At 41.6% G+C, this 27,830-nt stretch overlaps 1 protein-coding gene across 4 annotated transcripts in view; it reads left to right on the top strand.

Annotated features, from left to right (window-relative positions):
• The window catches only part of AASDHPPT (aminoadipate-semialdehyde dehydrogenase-phosphopantetheinyl transferase), a 37,650-nt gene extending 15,899 nt beyond the window's left edge, over positions 1-21,751 (top strand). Inside the window, exons 3-7 of one of the 4 annotated variants that reach the window (XM_083820240.1) lie at positions 4,344-4,465; positions 4,936-5,097; positions 10,831-10,908; positions 11,846-12,022; positions 21,502-21,751. In XM_083820240.1, coding sequence (XP_083676366.1) covers positions 4,344-4,465; positions 4,936-5,097; positions 10,831-10,908; positions 11,846-12,004 — 521 coding nt within the window. In that variant the 3' untranslated portion in view covers positions 12,005-12,022; positions 21,502-21,751. Of the gene's footprint in view, positions 1-4,343; positions 4,466-4,935; positions 5,098-10,830; positions 10,909-11,845; positions 12,220-17,164; positions 21,429-21,501 lie in introns of those variants that run through there. The other 3 variants (XM_083820241.1, XM_083820239.1, XM_083820242.1) reach the window with 3 other exon arrangements.
• The last annotated feature ends 6,079 nt before the right edge of the window (positions 21,752-27,830 follow it).

The raw sequence follows: 27,830 nt of genomic DNA, 5'->3' as shown, positions 1-27,830 counted from the left end.
AAAGTTTTCCTAGAATTTGCTCTTAGATAAGTATTGAAGTTTGCTTCTAGCTCTTTTCCTCCCTCAACTCCCAGGTCGTGAGAGATGTGGTGTGGTGGGTTTGCCTTAGCTGGCTGCCAGGTATCTGCCCAGTTGCTCTCCCACTCCCCCACGTCAATGGGATGGGGGAAAAATAAGATGGAAAATGCTCGTGGGTTGAGGTCAGGGCACGGAGACCACTCATCAGTTACTAGCATGAACAAAACAGACTTGATGTGGGGAAGATTAATTTAATTTATTGCCAGTTAGAAATACAGTAAGGTGCTGAGAAAGACAAAAGTAGGGTGCTGAGAAAGACAGAAGTCCCCTCCATAGGCTGCGCTGCGTGTATCTGCTCTGATGTGGTCTTGCATGGACAGCAGGAGAGCAACCTGGTCCATCATAGTCCCCTCCATGGGCTGCAGGGAAACGTCTGCCCTGCTTGACAGGGCTCTGGGTAATATAAAGCCCTGTTTTCAAAAGAAGGTCGGACCAGATGGTCTCCAGAGGTCCTTTCCAACCTAAGTTTTTTCTATAGTTCCGTGAATCTGCCTCTCTGATACTCAAACAGATAGGGGGAAACAGTCTAGGCAGGCTGTAGCACTGCTAGCAATTTCTTGAGAATAATAGCCCTGGCTCCTATAATCTGATCCATTCCTCAGAGCAAAATGACTACACTTTATTAAGAAGGAAACTGGAGGGGAGGGCAGTTCAGGAGAAAGCAGAGCCTGAGCTTTTCAGAGCGTGCAGCTCACTGTGAATTTGAACATGAGCATCCAGGAGTTGAACAGGTGAAGAAACTTAGGACAAAAAAAAAGGAATAAGGAGAGAAAAGGCAGTACTGCGTGAGTGTGCTATACACTTGGTATACTAAACAGTTTAGTAAGTACGAAGTGCATTCATGTCGTGTGGTACAGCCTGTAGGGCAGAAGGACTCAAGGTGCTGAAAGTCTTCTCTGGTGGTGTGAATGGCCCTGGGTTATTGAACGCAAGAAGAGAACTGTCTGAAAGTAACGGGACTCTGAGGAGGAAGGTATACCAGGAAATTCCTGAAAGTTTCAAAATCTGAGTTACCTGAAGAAGCAGATGCACCACTGCCCTCCCCTTAAATACCCAAGAGAAGAAAAGGAAGGAAAAAAAAGAGTTTGGAGCGTGTTTTAATACAGTCATTTGATCATAAAAAATAGGCCATTTAAACTCAGCAAGATGAAAGGCCTTTCTCCAAGTTGAAGATTTTTTGTTGTTATTTTTCATTGTTTCAGAGAAGTTGGAGTGTCTAAGCAGATGGATGTTTCCTGTGCCTTGGTCATCCATCAAGAAGTGCTTGGCATTGTGGTTGCTTTTCTTTTTTAGTATCATCTTTTTCTCCTGAAAGGAAAGTTAGTTCTGTCCTGAGATTGTTCTGGATCATTCCATTAGCTGACTACTGCAACTGGCAACATAATTTCTGAGTTAAGATGTTTTTTATTTCCACTGTAGTCTATAAAGGAAATTAAGGGCATCTCTAAAATGTCACTGTCATGTATTGCATGATATATACAGTATGTCAGGTTTCATTTTGAAGTATGACATGGAAAGGAAATTGTCAGAAAACCTGCATCTCTGCTTTAGTGTGACACTAATTCTGCCAGATCAAGTTATTACTGCAGCCAATATCTTTTTTTTATATAGCTCTTAGATGCTTGTAGAAGATGACTGTTTTATAGAGGAGGTTTAATACCTTTATGCCTGGTTTAAGAAGGGGAACACTGATACAAAGAAGGGAAGTTACTTGCCCCTCATCACTCACAGAATCATTGACAGAACTAGGGTTAGCATCTGTGTCTTCATTAAGCAATAATTTAGTGATAAGTTTTCAAAAGTAGTGTAGTGTTTGGGAGAATCACAGACTGGCTGAGGTAGGAAGGGACCTCTGGAGGCACCTGGTCGCACCCCTGCCCAAGCAGGGACACCCAGAGCAGGCTGCCCAGGACCACGTCCAGGCATCTTTTGAAGATCTCCAAAGAGGAGACCCCACAGCCTCTCTGGGCAGCCTGTGCCAGGGCTCTCTCACCAACACACGCACACACAAAAAAGTGTTCACTGATGTTTAGACCAAACCTCCTGTGTTCCAGTTTGTGCCCATTGCCTCTTGCTCTAGCACTGGGCACCACTGAAAAGAGCCAGGCTCTGTCCTTTGTGTACCCTCCCTTCAGTCTGTTGTAGACTTTGATGAGATCTCCACCCCCATCTCCAAGCCTTTTCTTCTCCAGGGGGAAGAGACTCAGCTCTCACAGCCCTTCCTCATAGGAAAGGTGCTCCAGTCCCTTTGATCATCTTTGTGGCTTTTTGTTTGACTCTCTCCAGTTGTTCCATGTGTCCCTTGTACTGGGGGGGCCATAACTGGACCCAGCACTCCACGTATGGCCTCACCAGTGCTGAGTAGATGGGAGGGATTGCCTCCCTTGATGTGCTGACAACACTTGATCTATTGAACCCCAGGAGAGCAGTAGCCTTTCTTGTGGCAAGAGCACATTGCTAGCTCATGTTCAGCTTGGTGTCCACCAGGACTCCCAGGTCCTTCTCTGCAGAGCTGCTTTCCAGGTGGGTGGCCCGCACCAGGTCCCGGTGCCTGAGGTTGTTCCTCCCCAGGGGCAGGACTCCGCACTTCTCCGTGTTGACCTTCATGAGATCTTGTCAGCCCACCTCTCCACCCTGTGAGGGTCCCTGTGGATGGCAGCATGGCCCTCTGGTGCATCTACCATTCCCCCTGGTTTCGTGTCACCTGCAGATTTACTGAGGGTACACTCTACCTGCATCATCCGGATTGTTAATGAAGATGTTAAACAGGGCTGGGCCCAATATTGACCATGGGGTACTCCTTTTGTTATTGGCCTCCAACTAGACTTTGCACCTTTGGATTAGACCATTCAGCCAGTTTTTGATCCACCTCACTGCTCACCCAGCAGCTTTGACAGCTTCTCTGTGAGAATCTTACGGGGGACAGGGTCCTTACTGAAGTCTAGGAAGACAATATCCCCTGCTTCCCCCTCATCCATCAGGTTGGTGATTTCATTGCAGAAACTTAGCAAGTTGGTCAGCCATGACTGCCCTTTGATGAATTCATGCTGATTTCGGATGATTTTCTTCTCCTTCATGTGCCTGGAAATGGTTTCCAGGATTAGCTGCTCCATCACTTTTCCAGGGATTGAGGTGAGGCTGACCAGCCTGTAGTTCCCTGAGTCTTTCTTCTTGCCATTTTTGATGGTAGGAGTGACTTTTTTTTTCTTCCAGTCTTCAGATACTTTTCCCTGTCACCATGATCTATCAAGGATTAAGAGTGGCCTTGCAGTGAGGGAGGTGAGATTGTTTTCCATTAAATACATCTGTTTTTTTCTCTTTAACATGAATATCGTATTACCTACAAAAAAAATTGTCTCAATATGTGTAATTGTCTCTATCCAGATTTTGATTATCCCAACTAAAGAAAATAGATTGCTTTGTGCCATTGTCTGTTTAACCAGCTGTAAGCCATGTTGGACAGATTGTATGGAATACTGATTAATGATGCGGGTTTTAGGTGATTAGTCAAGTGTGTAATGAGGTCCGTAGCTTCCAGTGCATTGTAGAGATGCCATTGATCAATATAACCACACAATCTGTAGTGTCTCTTGTGAAGTAAATCCCAACTAGTGGGGAAAAGTGGTGTAGTCCCTGAAAAGCTGTGGCAACAGTACACAGCTGTGCTTATTTTTGTGGGATACTTAAATTTAATTGAAGGATTTGAGGCTTTTTCCTTTTTTTTTTTTTTATTTTGTCCCTGTGATAAATTTGGGAGATTGTATTTCCACATGTGCTTTAAAAAGTGTTTCTTTCATATTCCCACCGTCAAAGGACAGGAGGCAGAATAGCTTGATGAATTTTGACAAAAAGCGTGCTGTTTTATAAAGTGTTACTAGACCAAGCTGTCAAATATTGAAGATTGTATATGCTTGTTTTGTAGAATGTTGAATATATATTTTTATATGAAGTCAGCACTGGTCAAATACTGTCTTTTTCAGAGAATGCTGAAAATACAGAATACGTTTGACTCTCATATCACATTTTTATGTAGTAATTCTGCCACCGGAATGTTCCTTTTAATACTATATCCTGAACTGTCACCAACAGCTGCTCACTGCTTTGAGGCTATACAGAGTAAATTCAGATTGTAGAGCAGAATTGGTTCTTGTTTTCTTCTGAATGAGCCTGCTTTTTTTTTTTTAAGAGCAATAACATGAGGTGATTTATTTACTTACTACTATTGTTCTGTTAACATTTCTGTAAATATTTTTTCTAACTTACAGGTAGCAGCTCAATTCCAAATTTCTTTCATATCATGAAGCGACAGTTTACTGAGACAGAGTGGGGTGTAATCAAATCTATGAATAATGAATGGATGCAGCTGGATATGTTTCATCGGCACTGGGTAATGTATTTCTTCTCTATTTAAAGACTGCAATACTATAACCTGCAAATTCTTCTTTTGTTATTATTTTCATTATGATAAAATTGTATACTTTTATAGGTACATAATCATATGGAGGTTATCTTTTATAATGTCAGAATAACTTGTAAGAACACTACTACAGATGACATTTCTAGGATTTATGACTAGTTTTAAACACACAGAGAACAAAGTAAAGGGTTCTTATCTATATGTGCCATTTAGTAATTCTAGTTGCCTGTTCATTGTTACGCAATAACTTAGGTAATAACAAGGCTGATAACTTTTTTTTCTTGGTAACTGTGTCAGTCTACCCTCACATTTACAGTGGTTTAAGCCTTAAATATACATGGCCTACATTGTCTGCTCCAAAATAGTGTTTACAGAGAAGTTTGATTGACAACAGACAGTATGAACAGTCCATATTCTGAAAACAACATTTTATGTTATAGGCCCTAAAAGAAAGCTTTTTAAAGGCTATTGGAGTTGGAATTGGCTTTAACTTGCAAAGAATTGAATTTAATGTGTCTCCATTGCAACTGGAAATAGGGAAGGTGTATAAGGAGACACAAATGTTGCTGGATGGAGATAAAGAAGAAGAGTGGACTTTTGAGGTAAGAAATCTTCAAACTAATTTCTTTTTAATAATAATAACCAGTCTCAATGCCTTAATCAAATTGCACATTTGATGTCTTAATTGCAGCTTCACACCTTTATTTTGTATAACCACATTGCAAAGATACAAATTAAAGTAAAGGATATAAATCAGCAGCATCTAAAAATATTTCTGATCACAGAAGCACCCCGGAGAGTATATTCATTATAATAGCTTTTTATTTTTTCTGTTCCTTGAGTACCTTTCTGGCACTCTAGGGAACATCCTAGAGCACACAGGAAGTGCAGTAAAGTGTATATTCAGGCCTGACTTCTGAATAGTGTCTAAAATTTTGAAGTTCTTCCTCAGTTAGTTGAGAATGAGACTAGCAATTGACTCCATTAGTTAGCATTTACGTTAAATGCTTGAAATAGAGAATGTGTCTTCAGCTCTTTGTTTGGTGTATTTGTCTTTCTCTACCTGCTTGTATAGACAATAAGCAATGGGGTTTTGTGGGTTTGGAGTTAAGGTGTGCTGGCAGGCTGTTGTGTGTGGGAATTCACAGATGCAAAAAAAAAAAAAAGCCTTTGAAACATTAATTTGGGCTCAGTCTTCTATCTTGAGTGCAGGATTTTGTTTGGTTGTCGTTTTGCTTGCTTGTTTTTTCTTTCTTGAAAGTTACTGAGACTTGCTAGTAAAACATCCATGAAAACGACCAATGGCATCTAGTGTGGTTTGATGGGTGGGAAGAGAAAGAACCGATAGGTACTGTGATCTTACATTATTTAATTATAGTAAGAATCCAAGTTACAAAAAAAAAAAAAAAAAAACAAGAGCACCCCAGAGTGCTCTTTGTCTAGCACTGAACGGAAGAATTGCAAAAGACATTGTGATTTTAAAGTTTTTTATAAAGGGCATCTTGCTCCAGGTTGTCCTTATCTCTGTCTGCTCTAAGTTTGTGCAGCAGGCATATAGCTGACTGCCTACTGACTTTGCAATTCTATTTCACAAAATAGTCAAGCATGCTTTTCATTTGAGTACTCAGCTTCCAGTACACTTGGAAACGTTTACATTTTGAAAATGTGTACATTGTTGGACACAACTGTCCCAGTAGACCTTGTCAAAATAAGTTTTCTGGTATGTACTGGTTTTATGTAGTATACAAAGTACATTTATGATAGTAAAAAAATAAATAAATAAACATATCAGTAACATTTAACTTGTGGCATAAGATGACCTTCACAGTTAATTTCTTTCAGCATTTCTAGTTACATTTGGATTTCTATTACTTTAAAAGTCTACCCATGCTAAATCAGTTCTCATACTAATATTGCCATGCTGTCTAGGAACTGAGCACGTCATGAAATCCACCAGTGGGAATTACAGACTGGCAAAAAAAAAATCTTAGAAAAAATTGTGACATGCCTTATAATAGGACTGTTGTCTGTCTTAATGCTAACTGTATCATTGTCGAAGAAGCATCTATCTCTTTTGACTGACGTATGAATCTCCAAATTTTGGTCTTCAGTGGCATGCTGGTTGTTGATTGACTAAAATACCTTGAAGTTGATAATGCAAATAACTCCTTGTATTACTTAAATGCTTTTTTTCCCCTTTATTAGTCGATAATTACTTCTAGAAGCTTAATTTAATTTTTGTCTGAGGAATGTCTCATCTCCCATGTTCACCTCCTACTTCCCAAGAGCACAGCCTTATAACTAGGCAGATTGTAGTATCTCAAAGAAAGGATTTATTATCAAGTTTAATTTAAAATATTAGCTCTGTTGGGTATAATTTCTTTTAAATATCAGCATTTATTAAAATGAAATTGGAAAAAAAATATCACTTTTTCAGTTATCTATCCCAGCCTAAAATTAGGCATCACTTTACATTTAAAAAACACTCAGGAGAAGAAAAAATTGTGTGTCCATTTTGTTACTTACAAAATTCTTATTTTTATTTGACTATTTGGCCTTGAACCAAACTATTGAAATAACTTGTTACCAGAAAACACTAATTTTGAGAAATATGGGGGAGTCATCCAAGGGGATGGGATTACCTTCAACTCTACTGGAGGTAATAGGACAAAGAGTAAAGTAGAACATCATTCAGAAACATTAAATTTTAAGATATGTCTGCTATCTGTGTTAAGTATGATTTGTTCATATAAGCAGTGTATGCTTTGCTCCTTTTAAAAAAGAATAATTTGTTTAGTAACAATTAAAAATACAGTAGTCAAGTGAAGAGCAATTTAGTATTTGTGTGAGGTTTTTAATTTAGCATGGAGTCATTACTCTTGATTTTTTTTTTATTTTTAATATTATTATATTGAATAGTTCTTTATGCTCCAGTTAGTACTTCTGAAGAAAATAATCTTTCAGAATGAAGTACTAGTTAATATTAATAAAAGTGAAGGAAGTGGGTCGATAAAAATTTTGGTAATTTTTATAGTTTAAAGAGAAATATGTCTACAATATATATTTGTAGCAGACTTGTTCTATGGAAAAAAAACTACTGATATGCAAAAACTTAAGTGGATTTGTGACTTTTTAGTCACAATTTTGTTACTCAGGAATGATGGTTGGATAGCATTTACTGGAGCCTCTATTAAAGAATTTTAAATAGGGAGCAAACTAGATTCCCATCCCAGTTTTCATACAGGCAATTCGTACAGGAAGCTCCCGTTTGTCCTTATCTTCAGTCAGCATTTGAGAATCACCTGACATCACTGCTGCTGCACAAATCATTGTTCACATTTTTTCACAGCAAATATTTGTTTGGCTTGTCTATATGCAAACACTTCCAGAACATGGATTTCAAACTGGAATTACCTGGGTCAATTAGAAGCATATTTGGTAATTGTTGTTGGCATGCAGCAGTAATGGAGTCTTTCACCCTCAGTGAGAGAAGTTCGTTCTGTTGTATTGTCAGGAATAAATAGGAATGAAAATTTTTGTTCCCAAGACTAGCTGATCCAACCAGATTTACACAGCAATCAATTCTGCTGGTTGGAGGTACAGTTTCCTCATAAGCTGTTCTGTTGAGTGAGCCCAGACTGATTTGAATCCCAGACACATCGTTCTGTTAAGCCTTTGAAGTGAGGTAATTATAATTCTCGTTGTGCCTTTAGCTGGAACAATTCAAGTAAGTTTGGTTCAGAGAAAAACAAGTTATGTTTTCTGTTTCACAGACAAAACAAATGTATCTTAACAAAACAAATCCTGTGCCTCAGGGGAGTTCCTGTACTGTCCTTTTTGTTTCCTATGCTACTCTTTCGGTTAATCTTCTATTTCTGTGCAAGAAGTTGAATTTGATTTGTAAGATGGTGTATGGATATGAATATGGAAGCTGGTTGGTTTTTTTGGTCTCTCTGCTGCATTATCTCCATAACGTAAGGGTTTTGCTGCTGTTAGCAGGAGTCAGGAAAGATCTCCTTCCCTTCTGTGTTTGTTATGGGCTTACATTTCTCCAGAGCAGTGAAGGGCCTAGTTTGTTACGTTTTGTTATAAGATGCTGGGAACTGTTTTGTGGTCTCGAATGTACTGAGGACATGTGAAGTAAATGACAAGGAGCCTCCTGCATTGGGTGGGGTCTGCAGGAGAATGGTCCCCCTTACCTAAAGAGTCACCTCCTGTTAAACGATGCTTTGAGCTGACAGAAAATGATTTTGTTGACAATATGTAAGAGACTTTACATTATATACATTTATAGTTGCACAAACAATAACTAATACAAATATTCACTCTATAAATGCAGGTTTCTGTGCATTTAGCTTAAAGCTGTAACACAGTTGTTCCCAGACTTTTAGCTGCAGATGTAGGCCACTATGTGCTGTGCTGTGTGCACAGTCTCATCAGTCTTCAACCTCTGGGACAGGCAAAAATTGAGAAAAAAAGGTGGGGAGTGATTAAAGTGATAAAAACTGGATGTGGTGATTTTTCCATGTAGACAAGCACAGCACATTGCCATCCTGGAGCTATATAAATTGTTTGCCAACACTTGATAAAACATCTGATAGGCAATTTTTTGTTGCTTTTTGAATAAGTTGCAGGAATGTGTTATGTGTACGGATGATGAGGTAGCATTTTTATCCTTGGCTCATTTTCAGTCTTGTGACATATTAAGGGAGTAGAAAACTTACTAAAATACTTCATAGCAAGTACAACTATAGCTTTTGCAATTATGAGAAATACAGTTTACGCTGCAGGTTTGTTGGCATTTCCTGTGGGCATCAAATATTTCTCCTGGTACAAAGTTAAAGTAATCTATCATTTTCTTAGTAGCACTTTGCAGAAAGACTAAGCAACATGAGCTTGATATTTTGGTTTTAAATGAGTGACAGAGACAAAGTTTGCTGCTAAATCAATCAAATACACACAACTCAGGTGCTGAAGTGATTAAAGTAAAAACACACTTGTACTCACTCCCACACCAGCACGTATCTGCCAAGACACCCACATCTTTGCCAGTAAAGTCCCCCAGCCTTAGAGTTGTGCTACTACACATGAGTAGAGCAGCTGCTGTCTTGGGTGAGCTGGGCTGCGTAGATCTGAGCTGAGCATCTTGGCACCTGTTCTATATACAAGGCTACTGGGGAATCACAGAAATTGTATCCTTGCAGTTGAAATCTTTGAAAATGCTATATAGCAGATGAGCTGTAGGAAGCTTGAGGCAGACTGACAGCATTATTTTAGAAGACATTTTGCTTCGATAAAATAATAAAAAAAAAAAAAGAGCAAACAACAATCTGCCAGAAGAATGGGAGGACATCGTGATGCTTTCTTCATATAACATAGTGCGTTGGAGTATTTCCTGAGGAAGTGGAAATGGTTCAGTCATACACCCCCAGAGAGCAACCAGACTAGTAGCTGATATTCAGATTAATGGTGACACCTAAATTGTTCATTTTTCTAGGTAAAATTCTTGCCTTCAAGAATTCTTCTATTCTTGATTTCCATTTTAGAAAGGTTGTGCAGAAACGACATGAAAAGTTTTGGATACAGAAGCAAAGGAAACATTTTTTCCTTCATTTAAAAAAAAAAAGCCAACAGTTATGACTTGACCATAGAATAAACATTATTCAGAAATAATAATATATAAAAGCAGATTCTTCTGAAATAAATTGTTTAGGATGAATTGTTAGTCTTTCTGAGGAGGAGGAGGACTTTTAAACAAAATCATTAGATTATATATATACTATTATAAAATATAGCTATTATGTTTAAAAATAGATTTTTTTTTTTGTGGAAAATTGATTTGCGTTAACACAGAGCAGTGCTCAGACTGTCGTGTCAGAAATTGTCATTGTGGTCTTATATGATGCCTGAAGCCAAGAGTGAGAGTCATTCATTTAAGTTTATGCTTACGTTGTTGCTGTTCCTAATACCCTGTAGAGAACATTCACAGTTCATCTCATCAAAAACAGATGGTTAAAATAGATTGTATGTCTTGTGACTTAGAATGGACTGATAAAGGAAGACTAAAGTCACAAACCTGCATGTATAAGTCTATAAAGGGGTGAGGTGATGCTAACCTATAGTAACTAGTTCAGCCCGGCTAACTGGATTTGTGTCCTTGAGCTCTCCAACAAACCTGCTAAGAAGGACTATTGCTTTCTGAATGTCATTATTTTAAAGTATTTTAAATAATGCTTTGGTGTTGTTCTGAACCATATTCTGACCGTGCATATAGTCTTTGATGGAAACAAGAGTAAAGGAAATGCTTCTACATTGCTGTTTTTCATCTCTACTAGGAAACCCGGTTAGATGACTATCATCACGTTGCAGTAGCTCTTGGGAAGCAGGAGGGATTTGGACAGCAACATTCTGATGTAAGAAATTAAGAAATGTTTGCAGGTCTTGGTAACTAATCACTTGAACCGTAAGCTTAGCCTGATGCTTTATTTAACAGTCTATTGTCTCAGGTGTAGGTCCAAGGAAAAGAAAGCTTACCTTAACCACGGTGTTAACCAGGTTGTTCACTGGACTGTTACCTTTATTCCTATTGTGCCTATTTCAGAAAAGGGCTTGGGAGGACTTTGTTTAAAGAAATACTGTGTAGATGTTATTTAGAAGAGGCACTTAGAGCCTCTGTAAGATTCATGCAACTGTACTATTTACCTTGCTGGAATTACACATGGAGGTAGCATACAGCAGACTGCACAGTAACACAAGCTCAGAAAAACAAGCCTTTTTTTCTTTGAAATATAGATTTTCTTGAAGTGATGAAACTAATGGAGAGATCATGACTCAGTTATCTCCAGTATCTGAGCTTAATCTGGGTTTAACACTAGGAATTTTGAGTTGATTGTTACAGCTTTTGTTCTTAAGTAGCATGAGTTTCTGGGAGGAGACTGAGTGCATGCACAACCCCAGTGATTGCTGGTTTTAAAAGGCATAGGAGTAGGCATTCCTCTATTAGAATAAATCCTGATGCTATCGTCTCAGATAATCATGTCTGCTGTAGAATGAAGTAGTTTGTTTTTCCTTTTTCTGGATTTAAACATTCATTCTGTGGTGTTTGCAGGACTCCCTGTGCCTTGTTCTCTCAGGTTTCTGACCTGAGTCTCTAAGAAAAACTTGCTTTTTCTGTGTGCCTTACTACATGTTTCTATTAGTTAATGTATAGCCTAAATTAGAGACAGTGACATTGGTCTTAACTGTAATACTTTCTCATTCAGTAACAATATGCAGTTTAAACTGGACAGGGAAGGTTGCAGGAAGAAAAATTGAGATACACTAATTCATGTAAAATTGTGTTTTATGTAGGTGTGTTCCACGGAACCTAATCAGCCGCAGTTTACATTATTGACTTTTGAAGATTTAGTCACGTCTGGTATTCCAATCGCACCTGAGGATTCTGCATATTGGGATAACTTTTGTTCTAAGCAGGAGAGTCCAGTGAAACAGAGTTCACATTCAAGATAAGAACGCTTACAAGCGGCGGTAAGGGGGAGGGAAGAAATTGTCAAAGCTCTCATGCTGTTCTTCAGGTTGTGGGAATATCTGTATACATGTATAAATGAAATGCGTTTTTCTTTATTTAAAATATTTCCTTATTTAATAGTCTGATATTCACCTTTTCAAAATTGACATTCTTTATCAATATTTTAAAAAAGATGCGTGTTTCCTCGCTGAAGGAATTCTGAGTGAAGTCTAAGCTGATCACATGTTTCTTTGCTTCTCCATGCTGTGGCTTGGGTTGGAAGGGACCTTAAAGACCACATAGTTCCAATCCCCTGACATGGGCAGGAACACCTCCCACTAGACCAGGTTCAAAGCCCCATCCAGCCTGGCCCCGAACACTTCGAGAGATGGGGCATCCACAGCTTCTCTGGGCAACCTGTTCCAGGGCCTCACCACCCTTACAGGAAAGAATTTCTTCCTAATATCTAATCTAAATCTATCATCTTTTAGCTTAAGAACATTCCCCCTTGTTCTATCATTATCTATCTGAGTAAAGAGTCTCTCTCCATGCTTTTTGTAAGACCCCTTTATATATTGAAATGCCGCAGCAAAGTCGAAGTCTCCCTGCAGCCTTTTCTCCAGGCTGAACATCCCCCCTTCTCTCAGCCTTTCTTCATAGGAGAGGTGCTTCAGCCCTTTGATCATCTTTGTAGTCCTCCTCTGGACCTGTTCTAACAGATCCACATCCATCTTGTGCTGCGGCCTCTAGGCCTGGATGCAGCACTCCAGGTCAGCCCTCAGAAGGGCAGAGTACAGGGGGACAATCACCACCTTCCACCTGCTGGCCACTCCTTTGTTGATGCAGCCCAGGATGCAGTTGGCCTTTGAGGCTGCAAGCACCCACTGCTGGCTCATGTTGAGCCTTTCGACCACGAGAACCCCCAGGTCTTTCTCTCCAGGGCTGTTCTCCATGAGTTCTTCTCCCAGCCTGTACTCATGTCTGAGATTGCCTCATCTCAGGTGCAGCACCTTGCACTTGGACTTGTTGAACCTCATTAGGTTGTCATGGGCCCACTTCTGCAGACTGTCCAGATCCCTTTGAGTGGCATCCCTTACTTCTTTGGTATCAACTGCACCACTCAGCTTGGTGTCATCTGCAAACTTGACAAGGGCGCACTCGATCCCATTGTCCATGTTGCTAATAAAGAGATTAAACAGCACTGGTCCCAAGACAGACCCCTGAGGGACACCACTTGTCACTGGCCTCCACCAGGGCATAGAGCCATTCACCACTACTCTCTGGGTGTGGTCATTGAGCCAATTTCTTATCCACCAGGTGGTCCACCCTTTATATCCTTCCAATTTAGAGATCATGATGTTGTGTGGGACCGTGTCACATACAGTTACACCCCTTCCCCCTCCAAATCTAGTTTAAAGAGAGCTGTCTTGGGCAGAGTGGCCACGAAATGGTTCAGTTCTCTATTCTTGGCGAAGTCAGGAAGGGGACCAGTAAAACCGCTGTCTTGGACTTCCGGAGGGCTGACTTTGAGCTCTTCAGGACACTGGTTGGCAGAGTCCCTTGGGAGGCGGTTCTGAAGGGCAAAGGAGTCCAGGAAGGCTGGGCACTCCTCAAGAAGGAAATCTTAATGGCTCAGCGGTCTGTCCCCACGTGCCCAAAGACGAGCCGACGCGGAACTAGACTGGCCTGGCTGAGCAGAGGGTTGTGGCTCGGGCTTAGGAGAAAAAGGAGGGTTTATAATGATTGGAAAAGAGGGCAAGCTACACAGGAGGACTATAAGGATGTTGCGAGGCTGTGCAGGGACAAAATTAGAAAGGCCAAAGCTCATCTGGAGCTCAATCTCGCTACTGCCGTTAAAGATAACAGAAAATGTTTTTACAAATACATCAACACAAAAAGGAGGACTAAGGAGAATCTCCATCCTTTACTGGATGTGGGGGGAAATTTAGTTACAAAAGATGAGGAAAAGGCTGAGGTGCTTAATGCTTTCTTTGCCTCAGTCTTTAGCGGCAAGACCGGTTGTTCTCTAGATACCTGGTACCCTGAGCTGGTGGAAGGGGATGGGGAGCAGGATGTGGCCCTCACTATCCATGAGGAAATGGTTGGCGACCTGCTACAGCACTTGGATGTACACAAGTCGATGGGGCTGGATGGGATCCACCCGAGGGTACTGAGAGAACTGGCGGAGGAGCTGGCCAAGCCACTTTCCATCATTTATCGGCGGTCCTGGCTATCAGGGGAGGTCCCAGTCGACTGGCAGCTAGCATACGTGACGCCCATCTACAAGAAGGGCCGGAGGGTAGACCTGGGGAACTGTTAGTTTGACCTCAGTGCCAGGAAAGCTCATGGAGCAGATTATCTTGAGGGTCATCACGCAGCACTTGCAGGGCAAGCAGACGATCAGGCCCAGTCAGCATGGGTTTATGAAAGGTAGGTCCTGCTTGACGAACCTGATCTCCTTCTATGACCAAGTGACGCGCTTGGTGGATGAGGGGAAGGCTGTGGATGTGATCTACCTTGACTTCAGTAAGGCTTTTGACACCGTTTCCCCCCAACATTCTCCTCAAGAAACTGGCTGCTCGGGGCTTGGACTGGCGTACGCTTTGCTGGGTTAAAAACTGGCTGGATAGCCGGGCCCAGCGAGTTGTGGTGAATGGAGTCAAATCCAGTTGGAGGCCGGTCACTAGTGGTGTCCCCCAGGGCTCAGTGCTGGGGCCAGTCCTCTTTAATATCTTTATCGATGACCTGGATGAGGGAATCGAGTGCACCCTCAGTAAGTTTGCAGACGACACCAAGTTAGGTGCGTGTGTCAATCTGCTCGAGGGCAGGAAGGCTCTGCAGGAGGATCTGGATAGGCTGGAGCGATGGGCTGAGGTCAACGGCATGAAGTTCAACAAGGCCAAGTGCCGGGTCCTGCACCTGGGGCGCAACAACCCCAAGCAGCGCTACAGGCTGGGAGATGAGTGGCTGGAAAGCTGCCTGGCCGAGAGGGACCTGGGAGTATTGGTTGATAGTCGGCTGAATATGAGCCAGCAGTGTGCTCAGGTGGCCAAGAAGGCCAACAGCATCCTGGCTTGCATAAGAAGCAGTGTGGCCAGCAGGTCTAGGGAAGTGATTGTGCCCCTGTACTCGGCTCTGGTGAGGCTGTACCTCGAGTACTGTGTTCAGTTTTGGGCCCCTCGCTACAGGAAGGACATGGAGGTGCTCGAGAGAGTCCAGAGAAGGGCAACGAAGCTGGTGAGGGGTCTGGAGAACAAGTCTTACGAGGAGCGGCTGAGGGAGCTGGGCTTGTTCAGCCTGGAGAAGAGGAGGCTCAGGGGCGACCTCATCGCTCTCTATAGGTACCTTAAAGGAGGCTGTAGAGAGGTGGGGGTTGGTCTGTTCTCCCACGTGCCTGGTGACAGGACGAGGGGGAATGGGCGAAAGTTGCGCCAGGGGAGGTTTAGGTTGCATATTAGGAAGAACTTCTTTACTGAAAGGGTTGTTAGGCATTGGAATGGGCTGCCCAGGGAAGTGGTTGAGTCGCCATCCCTGGAGGTCTTTAAGAGACGTTTAGATGTAGCCCTTAGTGATATGGTTTAGTGGAAGACTTGTTAGTGTTAGGACAGGTTGGGCTAGATGATCTTGGAGGTCTCTTCCAACCTAGACCATTCTGTGATTCTGTGAAAGCCCTGCTAATGAGTCGGGCTAGCTTGCTGCCCAAAATGCTGTTGTCCTACTTGGTCAGGTGCACCCCATCATATGTTACCATGTCCAGTCTTTCAAAATCACACCTGAGATCACAGAACCCAAAACCCTGAACATGGCACCAGCTACACAGCCTCCTCTTCTCCAGGCTAAACAACCCCAGCTCCCTCAGCCGCTCCTCGTAAGACTTGTTCTCCAGACCCCTCACCAGCTTCGTTGCCCTTCTCTGGACTTGCTCTAGCACCTCCATGTCCTCTCTCTAGTGAGGGGCCCAAAACTGAACACAATACTCGAGGTGCGGCCTCACCAGAGCCATCAGAGAATCACCGCTTTTTTGTTCCTTCTAACTTGTTTACTTTCCTCATGGCTTCATCATCAGGAGTCTGATGTTATCACCAACCACTTGATCAGGTGCACCCCATCATATGTCACCATGTCCAGTCTTTCAAAATCACACCTGAGATCACAGAACCCAAAACCCTGAACATGGCACCAGCTACGCAGCCAGTCATTCACCTGGTCTGTATGCCGCCTCCTCCTTGGGTCCCAGTCTCCAACAGGGAGGACTGAGAACACTACTTGTGCTCCTGATCCCTTCAGCATCTTTTCAAGGAACATAAAGTCCGTTTTGATGTTTTGGAGTCTCCTTGTCCCACCGTCAGTTGTCCCTGCGTGAAAGAACAGGAACGAGTGATTAGCCAGGCGCTGGCCAACGGCTGAGCAATCCAGCAGCAACCTTGTTTTTAATAGAATCCCAAAGCTTGACCCCAATTTGGTCCCATGTTTCGGGATCATAAACTGTCTGATTCATAATAGAGGGGTCATTCATAGTAGCCCATACAAGCATTTGCTGCAAGGCTGCAGAGGGCACAGTTTTTCCCTGTTTTTTTTTTTGAGAATAAGCTGGAAAGTTCCCAGGATATTCTTTGTTTCTAAGGCCATATGATTCCCCATGGTGCGCAACTGCTTACCTTCAGCCAGTGAGAGGTAATTGTGTGCGTGGGTACACTTCTCTCAACACAATGCTTCTTTCAGCTCGCTGGGTTCGGCAAAACCTATCTTCGTGAGGCAATCAGTGTCCCTGTCCCGTTAGCCTGTCCCTGTTCATCATTTTTTGTTTTTGTCCCTGTTCTGTTAGCTGGTCCCTGTTCAGGTGCCATTTGTGGTGAAACAATCACAGGAACACCTGAGTACGTTTAGGGATCAATAACAACCTTACTGAGGACAGGCTCCCTTCCTTTATACCATTGGCTCTGCAAGGGGTGCTTTCACACGATGTCGGAAAATCAACAGTAACTACCCGGGCCTCCCGCGTGGCAGGCGAGAATTCTACCACTGAACCACCAATGCCCAATGGGGCCCGAAGGGTTGAGATATCGACAAATCTGACCAGAGTGTGTTAAACTAAAATTGGTATAAGTATTGGACCTGCTTAATAGTTGCTAGTCACGATGTTGATTGCCTTAATCTCGCAGCCTCTGGAGGCGTCTCCTGTCAGCTGTGAAGGAAAGGTATCCCTTCAAGGAAGAACTTGTATGTTTACCAAGCAAATGGACCACCATGGAGAAGGGAATTCAGTACCTGAGGGAATTGGCCGTACGGGAAGTAATTTATAAGGACCTAGACGACGCACAAACATCCGCAGATCCAGATGCAGTCCGGTGTACACTACCCATGTGGCGGAAGTTTGTACAGAGTGCCCCACGTTGGGCGCCAAAAGGACTGTTGTGGTTTAACCCGGCTGGCAGCTAAACACCACACAGCCGTTCGCTCACCCTCCCCCCTCTCTCTCTGGGATGGGGGAGAGAAACGGGAAAGTGAAGCCTGTGAGTTGAGATAAAGACAGTTTATTAAGACAGGAAAATAATAATAACAATAATAATAATAATAGTGATAATGGTAATAGTATTAACAATAATAATGTGTAAGAAAACAAGTGATGCACAACGCAATTGCTCACCACCCGCTGACCGATGCCCAGCCTATCCCCGAGCAGCCGGCCCCCCCACCCCGGCCAGCCACCCCTATATATTGTTTAGCATGACGCCAGATGGTATGGAATACCCCTTTGGCCAGTTTGGGTCAGCTGTCCTGGGTCTGTCCCCTCCCAGCTCCTGCTGCACCCCCAGCCTGCTCGCTGGCAGGACAGAGCGAGAAGCCGAAAAGTCCTTGGCCTGGTGTAAACACTGCTCTGCAACAATTAAAACATCAGCATGTTATCAGCGCTCTTCTCATCCTAATCCAAAACATAGCACCCTACCAGCTACTATGAGCTACTTAACTCTGTCCTAACTGGAACCAGGACACACGAGCTACTCATTGGTTAACAACTTCGCCCAGCAACAGCAAACATTTAGCAACTTCCATGTCTTAATGGTTGGAGAACAAGCAATTTGAGACATGAGGGCGGCTCCTGAATCACCCTTCTTTGTTCCTTCTAACTGGTTTACATTCCTCCTGGCCTCCTCATCAGGAGTCCGATGTTATCACCAAGCACGGGGCTTGTCGACCCCCATGGCGATACTCCCACATCTCCCCCTTCTTCATTAACAAAGAAAGCACGATTAACACAAATTAAGACACAGAGAAAAACTACCAGACATACTAATCCTATCTTTAACAAACTTTGTAACCACATCCCTGGGAGAGGCAGGCACCGAGTGCCGCCGAGCGGGGGGGCTCTGGCTGCCCCTCCAGCTCCTGGAGCTCCATACGTTTTTTGTTTGAGCTGGAATCCAAGCCGTGGAGGAGAGTGCTGTGATCATGTTAAGGCAGATGATGAGAAGGACAGACGGACCCATCGTGCTGACACCCATCTAGGACCAGCTCCTGTTGAAACAAAAGCATAACCTCAGCCCCAAGTTGTTAGAGAGCAGGGCCCTTCCCATTGATTGGTGCTTTTTTTTTTTTTTTTTTTTTTTTACGATGATTTGTGCCCTTTCTTTAACTGAGTTTAAGGTATTATGATTAAAATGTTTGTGAATTGGAGGACCTTCATCTGTCCACGATTTTAAAAATTAAGAACATAGCATGTTCTACGTATCCTTTCCTGGGGGGTCACACCCCTACTCCCCCTTTTTTTGTTTTAGAAACATAGCTTTTAGGGTACCATGGGCCCGTTCAATAATTGCTTGACCTGTGGGGAAAATGAGGTATACCCCTCAGACATTGAATGCCCCACTGTTGAAAAAAGGAGTGGGTTGTGTGGGCCACATATCCTGGCCCGTTATCTGTTTTAATCGTTTTTGGGACTCCTAATGTCGCAAAAGCTGACAGAAGATGTTTACACACATCCTTTGTCTTTTCTCCTGCATGGACAGATGCAAAAATACAGGCAAAAAAGGTATCAATTGAAACTGCAAAGTTCCGAATTCTGGCAAATGTTTAATAAACAATCCTTTACGTCTATTACTATTAATATCCATGACTGGGGGAGCATAGTTGGAGATGGCAATCCTCGTTGAACTGCTCCCATATCTTTCATGACTTCATTTTTCTCAAATCATGTAACGGTCTCTGTTATAAATTACTCTTTAGCCAGAAAGAACTTATAGTAAGTCGATTAGTTTATTGAGTAAGCGATCAGCAAGCAAAACAGCGCTGGGCGGCTGGGGAGTCCATGCTCCTCCAAACGGCGCGCACCCTCCCCCTTTCGCAGTCCCCTTTTATATCACCGGGTTCTTCTGGGGTTACATGCCCCTTTCAAGTACTGCGGCTGCATCGATTGTTGCTAGGGGGTCGTCTCTGTCCCTCTGGTGGTCGCGCGGATGAAGGCAGTAGTCTTCCTCTGCTTAGTTTGCAGCGTTTCTCCTCCTTATTTGGTCATCTTAGTTTTTCTTAAGATAGGGCAGTGGGTTATCGGGTTGGCAATTGTACTGTTTACACAAAGTTCTCTCAACCGTATATCCGAGACATCAACAGGCAGGATGTCTCAAGGTTTTTACCGCTGCTTGAGCAACTTCTTTTGTTCCCTTCTTAATATAGCCATGAAAAATAATGAACAAACATTTCTTATACATCACAGTCTCCACTTTCCATTCCTTTTTGTGATTACCCAGGTCATCGGGGGGCATAACAGCAAAGGCCTGCGATGGCAGTAGCGGTGGGTGGGCCGATGGCGTAGCAGGTGGATCAGTGGACAAGCCCGCAGCTTCCTCACTATCTGGCAAACCACATGTTTCTGACTGTGGTCCCACATGGCTCTTTAAGGCCTCAGAGATTGCTGGCCAGGGGCTGAGCAATCCAGCCACAACCTTGTCGTTTTTAGTAGCAGAATCCCAAAGTTTGACCCCAATTTGGTCCCATGTTTCAGGATCGTAAACTGTCTGATTCGTAACAGAGGGGTCATTCATGGTAGCCCATACAAGCATTTGCTGCAAGGTGCAGAGGGCACAGTTTTTCCGTATTTTTTTTGAGAATAAGCTGGAGGGTTCCCAGGACATTCTTTGTTTCTAAGGCCATATGATTCCCTATGGCGCGCAACTGCTTAGGTGTCCCCACGTGAAAGAACAAGAACAGGTGATAGTCCTCCAGCTTGACCAAGCTCAGTAGCCTCCTTGCAATGTCACAACTGTGGGCCCCAGGCAGGCAGCAAACCTCTCTTGAGAGATTGTCTGGGTGGCAAATGGGCACCTCAGTGCCTCTCAGAGAGGAATCTCCAATTACCAGCACCCTCCATGCTTTTTTTGTGGCACTGGTTTTTATACACATGGTTTGCTGGTCCACCTTTTTGCAGTTGCCCTTTCCTGGGTCTTGCCCATTACCGCTGTTGTTATTGACACCCTCTCCTTTTTTCAGCCCCAGAGCATCCTATCTATTGTGTAGGGGCAATTCAGGAACGAGGGGGAGATTCCTCACTCTGCTCCGAGCGGAGACGAGGGTTCAGCCTCCCTTGTTTTCCGAGTAGATTAGGAACTTGAAGTGTCAAAACTGTTTTCAAGACAATTTTGCAGTTACATGACAAGAGACTGGTGCCATTTGATGTGAAAATATGCAGTTTTGAGTAGTGGATTATATGAATTCACTCAGGTGTTCACAAAGCCTGTAAACCTATGCAAAACATATCTTGTTACTATATTATGGAATCAATTGCACTGATGTTAATCAAATGCTGCTCTGGTCCTACTCAAACAAGAAATGTTAGATATATCAGCAGAAGTAGTGTAAATATGGTTGTAATTTATAGGTTCCTGGAAACGCACAGGCAACAATTTGCATTCAAACAATCATCTTTACCTAAGACATTGCAATAAAACCATGATCTGCAAAGAAAAGCAAGATTGGAAGGAAAAAGTAGTTCCTCAAGTGAGCATAACTTGTCTTTTGTGGAGCTTTACATGACCATAGCTCTACAGTTGGCAAAGAAGATGGAGCAGTGTTTGGGCAAAATTGATACAACTAAGTCTAAAACAGTGATTTAGACTTTTCTTCCTTAACTGCTGCCTAAATCTACCTGTGACTGGACATGGTAGTGTCCTGGGTATGTTCCTCCCATGTACAGATATTTTAGATTGTTGTACACTGTATTAAAAATGTTGGTATGAAAATCTATTCTGAATTCCTCTCAAAAGAGCTAACATTTAATTATTTTTTAACACATTTTTTGTAATGTGTTGTGGTATCTTCTTGTGCTGTCCCTACAGTTTTTTTTTTTTACAGCAAGATACAAAATATAATTCCTGTTTCTGCTAAGATGGAGTTTAATTTCTTCATGGAAATAAAAAGTGCATTTTATGGTTGTGTTCTGATTTTGTGTTGTCTATTTATGGCTCTACATTTCTGAGTTATTTTTTTTTCTCTTGCTGGTTTTTAGATCCAGACGTGTGGGATTACTGAAGCACTTGTCTAATACTCTTGTTATTTCTGAAACAATTTATGGGAACACAAAACTGCATGCTCCTAGAGACATCTTTTAGATTAACCAAAAAATGAAGGTCTGGACCAGTTGTCCATTCTGTGGCATTCTTGTAATACTGGGTGTGTTCAAGTCTTTTCCAGGACAAAGATACTCCCTGTTTTTTTCCTGCAATTTTAATTTAATAAAGTGCAACCTGGTTTCTTGACATAAACTATAACATAACATTATTGTATTCTACATTAGAGAGAGTCGTTTGGTCTAAATTGCAAAAATAATGTGATATTAAAGGCATGTAGGAAGATACGTATTTTCAAATAAAAGAGGCCACTGTTGCATAGTGGCACTTATTAATACATGTAAGGAAATTTCTGAAGAATTTTGTTTGAAAATGTGTTGTGGAACACAAAGGTTCTTGTAGTAGGACCTCAGTCTCACCAAAAAAAAAACAACTTTGGATTTATAAGTGATGTAAACAGTGAATAATGCAGATTTCAGTTGAAATGTATCTTTGATCCTTGAACATTTAGAGGTACCCAGATACTTTTATTTCTCCTTTACAAAGCAGTAAAGGAGTGCTGCCATATGGCAAGGTGCCGGGAGAACCTGCCCAGTAGCCACCACAAGGCCACTGAGGTTTTATTTGAGTTGGGTTTTGAAGACTTAGCAACAGCAACCACACTGAGGTTAACTTTACCCTTGTTTGTAAAGTTCATGAATAAGCTGATGTATCAGCTCCATCCTGTTTCCTCATCTGTCAGTTTGGCTGGCGCTGTGCCCTCAGTCTCGCAGCCCCTCCAACATCTGCCAAGGGACCTTTTGCTGCAAGTTTTCAATCGGCTGCTCGCAGCACGCTGAAAATTCCTGCTGACAGCGGGTTGACCCTGAGCTGACATGTTGTGGTATCATTATGTGTGCTTTGGTGTGATGTCCCCCTGGCAAGATAATAGAAAAGATGGTTAAATGAATTATACATTAAGACTGTAAATGAAGAGGGAAAATAAATATGAAAAACAAGATGAAAGTATATTCATGCTAGCTTTTAACTCACAAAGAGAAGTTTTTAGTTCTACTTTGTTCTAAGGTCTCAAAGCATCTAAAATTATTTCAATCAGTTTTTCAGTCAATAATTTAAATATTTGTGTTTCTTCTTTTTTTTTTCTTCCCTTCCCCTCAAGGTTAAATAGTAGTATTCATCTTACACAGTTCTGAAGTTCCTGCTTAGATTTTCAAACTAGTGAATTTCTGTTGTCACAGTAGTTTAAGGTTTCCAGCCTTGGTTCAGTGTTCTAAAAAATTGCTTTCCTTTAACCTTGAAAGAGTCTGAATTTCACTCAAGTGACCGTTCACATCCAGTTTATCCAGGGGAATCTGATAACAGACAGAAAGCGGGAACCTGGACTGCCTTCGAATTCTCATACAGGCTGGCCACTTTCCCATTCCTCTGCCCAACCCTGTGTGTCAGGATCCTGTTCGCTGCCCAGGTAGGGCACGCTTCTGCTCTTTCCATTGGTACAGCAGTGCCAAGGGATGGCAAAGGCTGGGGTCGCACAGTGCATCTCAGATATTCTCACACAAATAGAGCAGCAGCACCATGAGCCTGACAGTGCGGCGCTTCCTGCAGCCTGCTGCAGCAGTTACGCAGTTGTTCAACCTGGTCCCGTTTCGGTCAGAGGTGGAGAGTGCACGTTTCTGTTGTAAAGTCTCTTAAGTTGCTTCACTGTTTCTTGAACTGCATTGAACTTACTTAGTGTCACTGAATATTAAACTCCCAGTTGCATGACTAATAATTCATTTTCATTTTTTTTCACCACATCTAGTGATGTGAGCTGGAAGCAAATCTGGGGAAGTTGTTGCAACAAAATCACACAGAATCACACAGCAGTTGAGGTAGGAGGTGACCTCTGCGTTCATCTGCTCCAACCCCTGCCCAAGCAGGGACACCCAGAGCAGGCTGCCCAGGACCACGTCCAGGCGGCTTTTGGAGATCCCCAAGGAGGAGACCCCACAGCCTCTCTGGGCAGCCTGTGCCAGGGCTCCGTCACCCGCCCAGCACAGAAGTGCTGCCTGGTGCTCAGAGGGAGCCTCCTGGGTGCCCGGCTGTGCCCATGGCCTCTTATTTTTAAGCTACTCAGGTGTGCATCACTCCTTATAGTCTTGTATCCTGGCACTCATACCGTCAAAATGCATCTTTCTTTGCCTTTTAGAAAGGTGTAGAAAAGAAGGTTTGTTTGTTTGTTTTTCTTTCTGTTTTTAACTATCTGTCTCTCAGAGTAAATTAGCATAACACCAATTTATTTTTGGGGGGAGGGTGCATCTACACAGATTTACAATGGCTAAGAGTTTGACCTGATATATTGAATTGAGAGTGGGATTTGAATCATAACCATATATTTGCTGATGGCTTTCTTATTGAGAAAAACGTATCTTGGGCAGTAGAAAATTGATCTGAGTACTGATCTGTGTCATAAACTTCATGGGATTGGCATGTTTTGGAAAAATGCTGTGGGAATGTATTTAAACCTCACATGGGAGAAGCACTTTGGAATTACTTTAATCACTAGGACTACAACAGAAATCGGTAGGCAGTTTACTATAGCTTTAGATCAATTTCACAGGAGGTATTGAAGTTTTTCAAAGCTATTATGAGTTTCTAAAATATTTTAAACCATTTGCAAGGTTACAGAATTCAAAGGAATACACCTTCCCTGTTTAGACTTGCTCCAAAGAAATATTAATGGAGAACGCTAAACTTCTGTTAGCACTATGAATTTGAAATTCACAGCAGAAAAAAAATGTGTTTTAAGTGGCATTTCACCAAATTATGCCTGTCACCAGACATCCTGAGTTGACCATCCATAGCTAATTAAATCTCTTCAATCCTTCCACTGCTTCTGTGCCATGAATATGCTAATGGCTGCTTTCATCAGTGTTTGCAATTTCTGCCATGATACCAAACGTACTGCTGGGTTGGATTTTAAGGCGTAGTAGGTGGGCATCCTAATAACCAGTGCAGAAGGGACTGTAGTGTTGAGGAAGTGCAAAAAGACAAAAACTATAAATGATCTTTATAAATAGATTTTGTATGTCTTTGTGTTATGCTTAATGGATGCTGTGTATGTAATGCAATATGTTATATTGTCTATAATGTTATATAAGTTTTATAAATTTATTACATACATATACATGTAGAGTTTTATATATATACATATATATATATATATGTACCATATTAGAGTATCTTACACTTAAGGATTTTTCTCACTTAAGGATAAGCCTGTGTTTTTCTCTGCAGTTTGGATAGGCATAAGTACCTATATGTAGTTTGAAAAGTATTATTACTTCTCCTCATAGAGTAGTGTTTGATGTATTTAAATGACCGCCTATTAGAATTACTTTGAGTTTGCATTTGAAATAGTACACAGGCAAAAAGCTGAAGCTTAGTAGCTTGAAAATATTTTCCCTTTAAGGTGAACATCCTGCATTTTGTCAGCTTCAGCAGCATCGTTTCGTGTCATTTATCATGGCTGCCATCAGGTGAGTGGATTCTCAGCCCATGTATCAGCGGATCATCCAATGTACACCTCATCCTCTCTGAGAGCTTTTGTGAGGCACAGAGAGCAGCTTGTTCAGTGGGGTCACTGGCCTCTTTGTAGGCAAAATGGAATTTTCCTGCATGTATTCAGCTCCAACACCGCATACTGAATACAGTAGGATTTTCAGGATACAGTGTTTACTACCTACATAAAAGCATTTTGTTAATCTTTTGATAGTTATGTGATCTACAATTAATTAACTACCTGTAGAACACGAGGAAAATGTATTGAATTAATTCTGTTTGGTGAAATTGTGTGTGGGTAAAGGTCGTACTTCAGCTGTGTGCTTGGTTATACCATAATTAAAATTCTCATGTGAGTGAAAACAATGTATTACAAAGAGACAGATATTTTTGATATCATTGTTTCAGTCTAATTGCTTGTTAGGATCTATAAATGACTGGCCTTGTTAATTTAAAATGTTTTCCCTAAAGTACATTAAGATATTTATTTGCATTTAAATTATGCAGTCAGGTAGCTCCTACTTGAAGAAATGATTGCTGTTTCTCAGTCACCTTTCAGGATAAAAAGAGACAATAGCAAACTGCTCATTGCAGTTGAAGCACATAGCTTTTGTTTGGCTTAAATAAAGTCAGATCTGGGCTATAGAGCTATATAGCTTCAGTCTTGTAAATGCATTTAAGTAATCGGATAATAAGTTTATCTTCTGAGATGAGTCTTCAATGAAGAAAGGGAAGAAAATAATGCCAGGTGAAAGCTGCTTCAATAGTGAAGAAACCTCAAAAGTGCTAGGAATTTTAAAATATATCTAATTTATTTATAAAAGTCAATTTTGGGACTTCTGAAACAATGTGATTGATAGAATGATTATGGGTTTTGGTTTAGTTTCTTGGCATGACAACAGAGTTGACTGAATTGTTAATTTTGTACAAACAGCTTTTAAAAACGAAATAAAAAGTGCAGCTGCATTAAATTTTTAGTGTGTTTATGCAAATATATCCATTTCAGCCATACAATGGGTTTTAACTCTTGTTCTCAGACTACAGTCAGTTCATCACTGACAAGTATCAGAGTTGCTATGGATATGTAGTATATGTATGCACATAAACGTACATACATATATGCATATATATATATATATATACACACACATATAAAATGGGATCATCTTTAAAAGACCTAGAAATTAACCCCATCTTTATTAGCTCTGTAGCCTGGACAGGTAAGAAAAGAGCTTCAAGAGCAAGTACTAAAAATGGTACAAGTATGTTTGGCTGAAGAAAAAGACAATTTACAGTTTGGGGGAAATGAGAAACAGTACCTTGAACAAATAGAAAAAGGGGCAGATTAAGGCATAAAAAATGTGTTTGTTGGTAGCTTTTATCAAAAATAAATGAATTCAAAAAAAAAGGTGAAAAGAAGTAAATATGGTAAAATACCCAGTTCTGTGTCATTTTATGATTGGTGATTCGTACAAGACAAATTAACAACAGAAACCCAAGAAACAAGATTTCATTGAATTTATTTTACTTCATCTCAGAGATCTTAAATGCTTTTCTAGTTGATATCCAGTGTGGTGGAGGAGAATCTGTGGTATCGTTACAGTGCATGCTTGAAATATATTTAAGTTTCCAACAGGACTAGAAAAGATGAATCCAAATGCAACTGTTTCAGAAACCAAATGCTTCTGAAAAGGAATCTCAACATTGTAGGTTGGCAGGTAGCAAAACACCTATTAATTAGAAAATCTGGTGAGTATATCACAGCCAAATAACTACTGTGTCCTGCTTTAAAGAGGTAATTCTATAATTATTATAAGACACAATATCAGAAATGCTGCCTACAACTTCTCCACCACTTAGCAGTACAGATCCCGTAGGACATACCCAAACTTACATTTGCTGTTTGTAGAACATTATTTGTAAAAGAATGATCAAGCGTAAGTTTTAACAACAATCTGGCTTTAAATTCTTCTGAAATCTACCATTCCAAGGCACAGAGGATGGAAGGCTTTGAGACTTTCTGTGGCTGCTCGGGAAGATTCCTCGTCTCTAAGGGATCTCACATATAGTGCAGGACACAGATGTCGTGCCATGGCCGTATGCAGGGACTTCCTCCTGATTTCAGAAGGCCTCTGACAGCCCTGAGTAGCCAGGGAAAATTGGTAAGAGGAGTAAGGCAGGTCAAGGACTGCAAGCCCATCTAGCACCTGAGCTGGCATCAAACAAGGCTTTGGAGGAAGAAACTTTATTTCTTAAGTATAAGGGCAGCTAAAACCTGATTCCATAGAGAGTGGTTTATAGTGTAGCTTACACAGTGAAAACCATTGTTCCAAGAATTATAGAAGCTAAAATCAGACTCCAGTCTGTCCATCTGCTACCACCATTTTTTTTTCCTTAGTGTAAAGCAAAATGTGTGTTTCTGTTGGAAACAGTACAGGACAGAGGCATAGCTGGGAGGGAGGAATCAGGGAGTTTCAAACTCTGGTGGTAAAACATTTTTCTCATGTCCTCCAGCTTCTAAAATGTAATATTTCTGTACATCTAACATACATTTTACCGTAATTTTATATTATTTTTGATATGGTAGAGTTCTAAGATGGCTTTGCTTCTATTTTATTCAAGAAATACCATATAGTTATGTTTTAACTGGACACCTGCTAATGCAAAAGTGCCAATGGGAATTAGTCTGCCTGTGCAACCATAACAAAATCACTTCTCAATGCCTCTG

This window comes from Anser anser (assembly GCF_964211835.1).
Source record: "Anser anser genome assembly, chromosome: 1".
Lineage (NCBI taxonomy): Eukaryota > Metazoa > Chordata > Aves > Anseriformes > Anatidae > Anser > Anser anser.
This window is presented reverse-complemented; position numbering and strand designations above follow the sequence as displayed.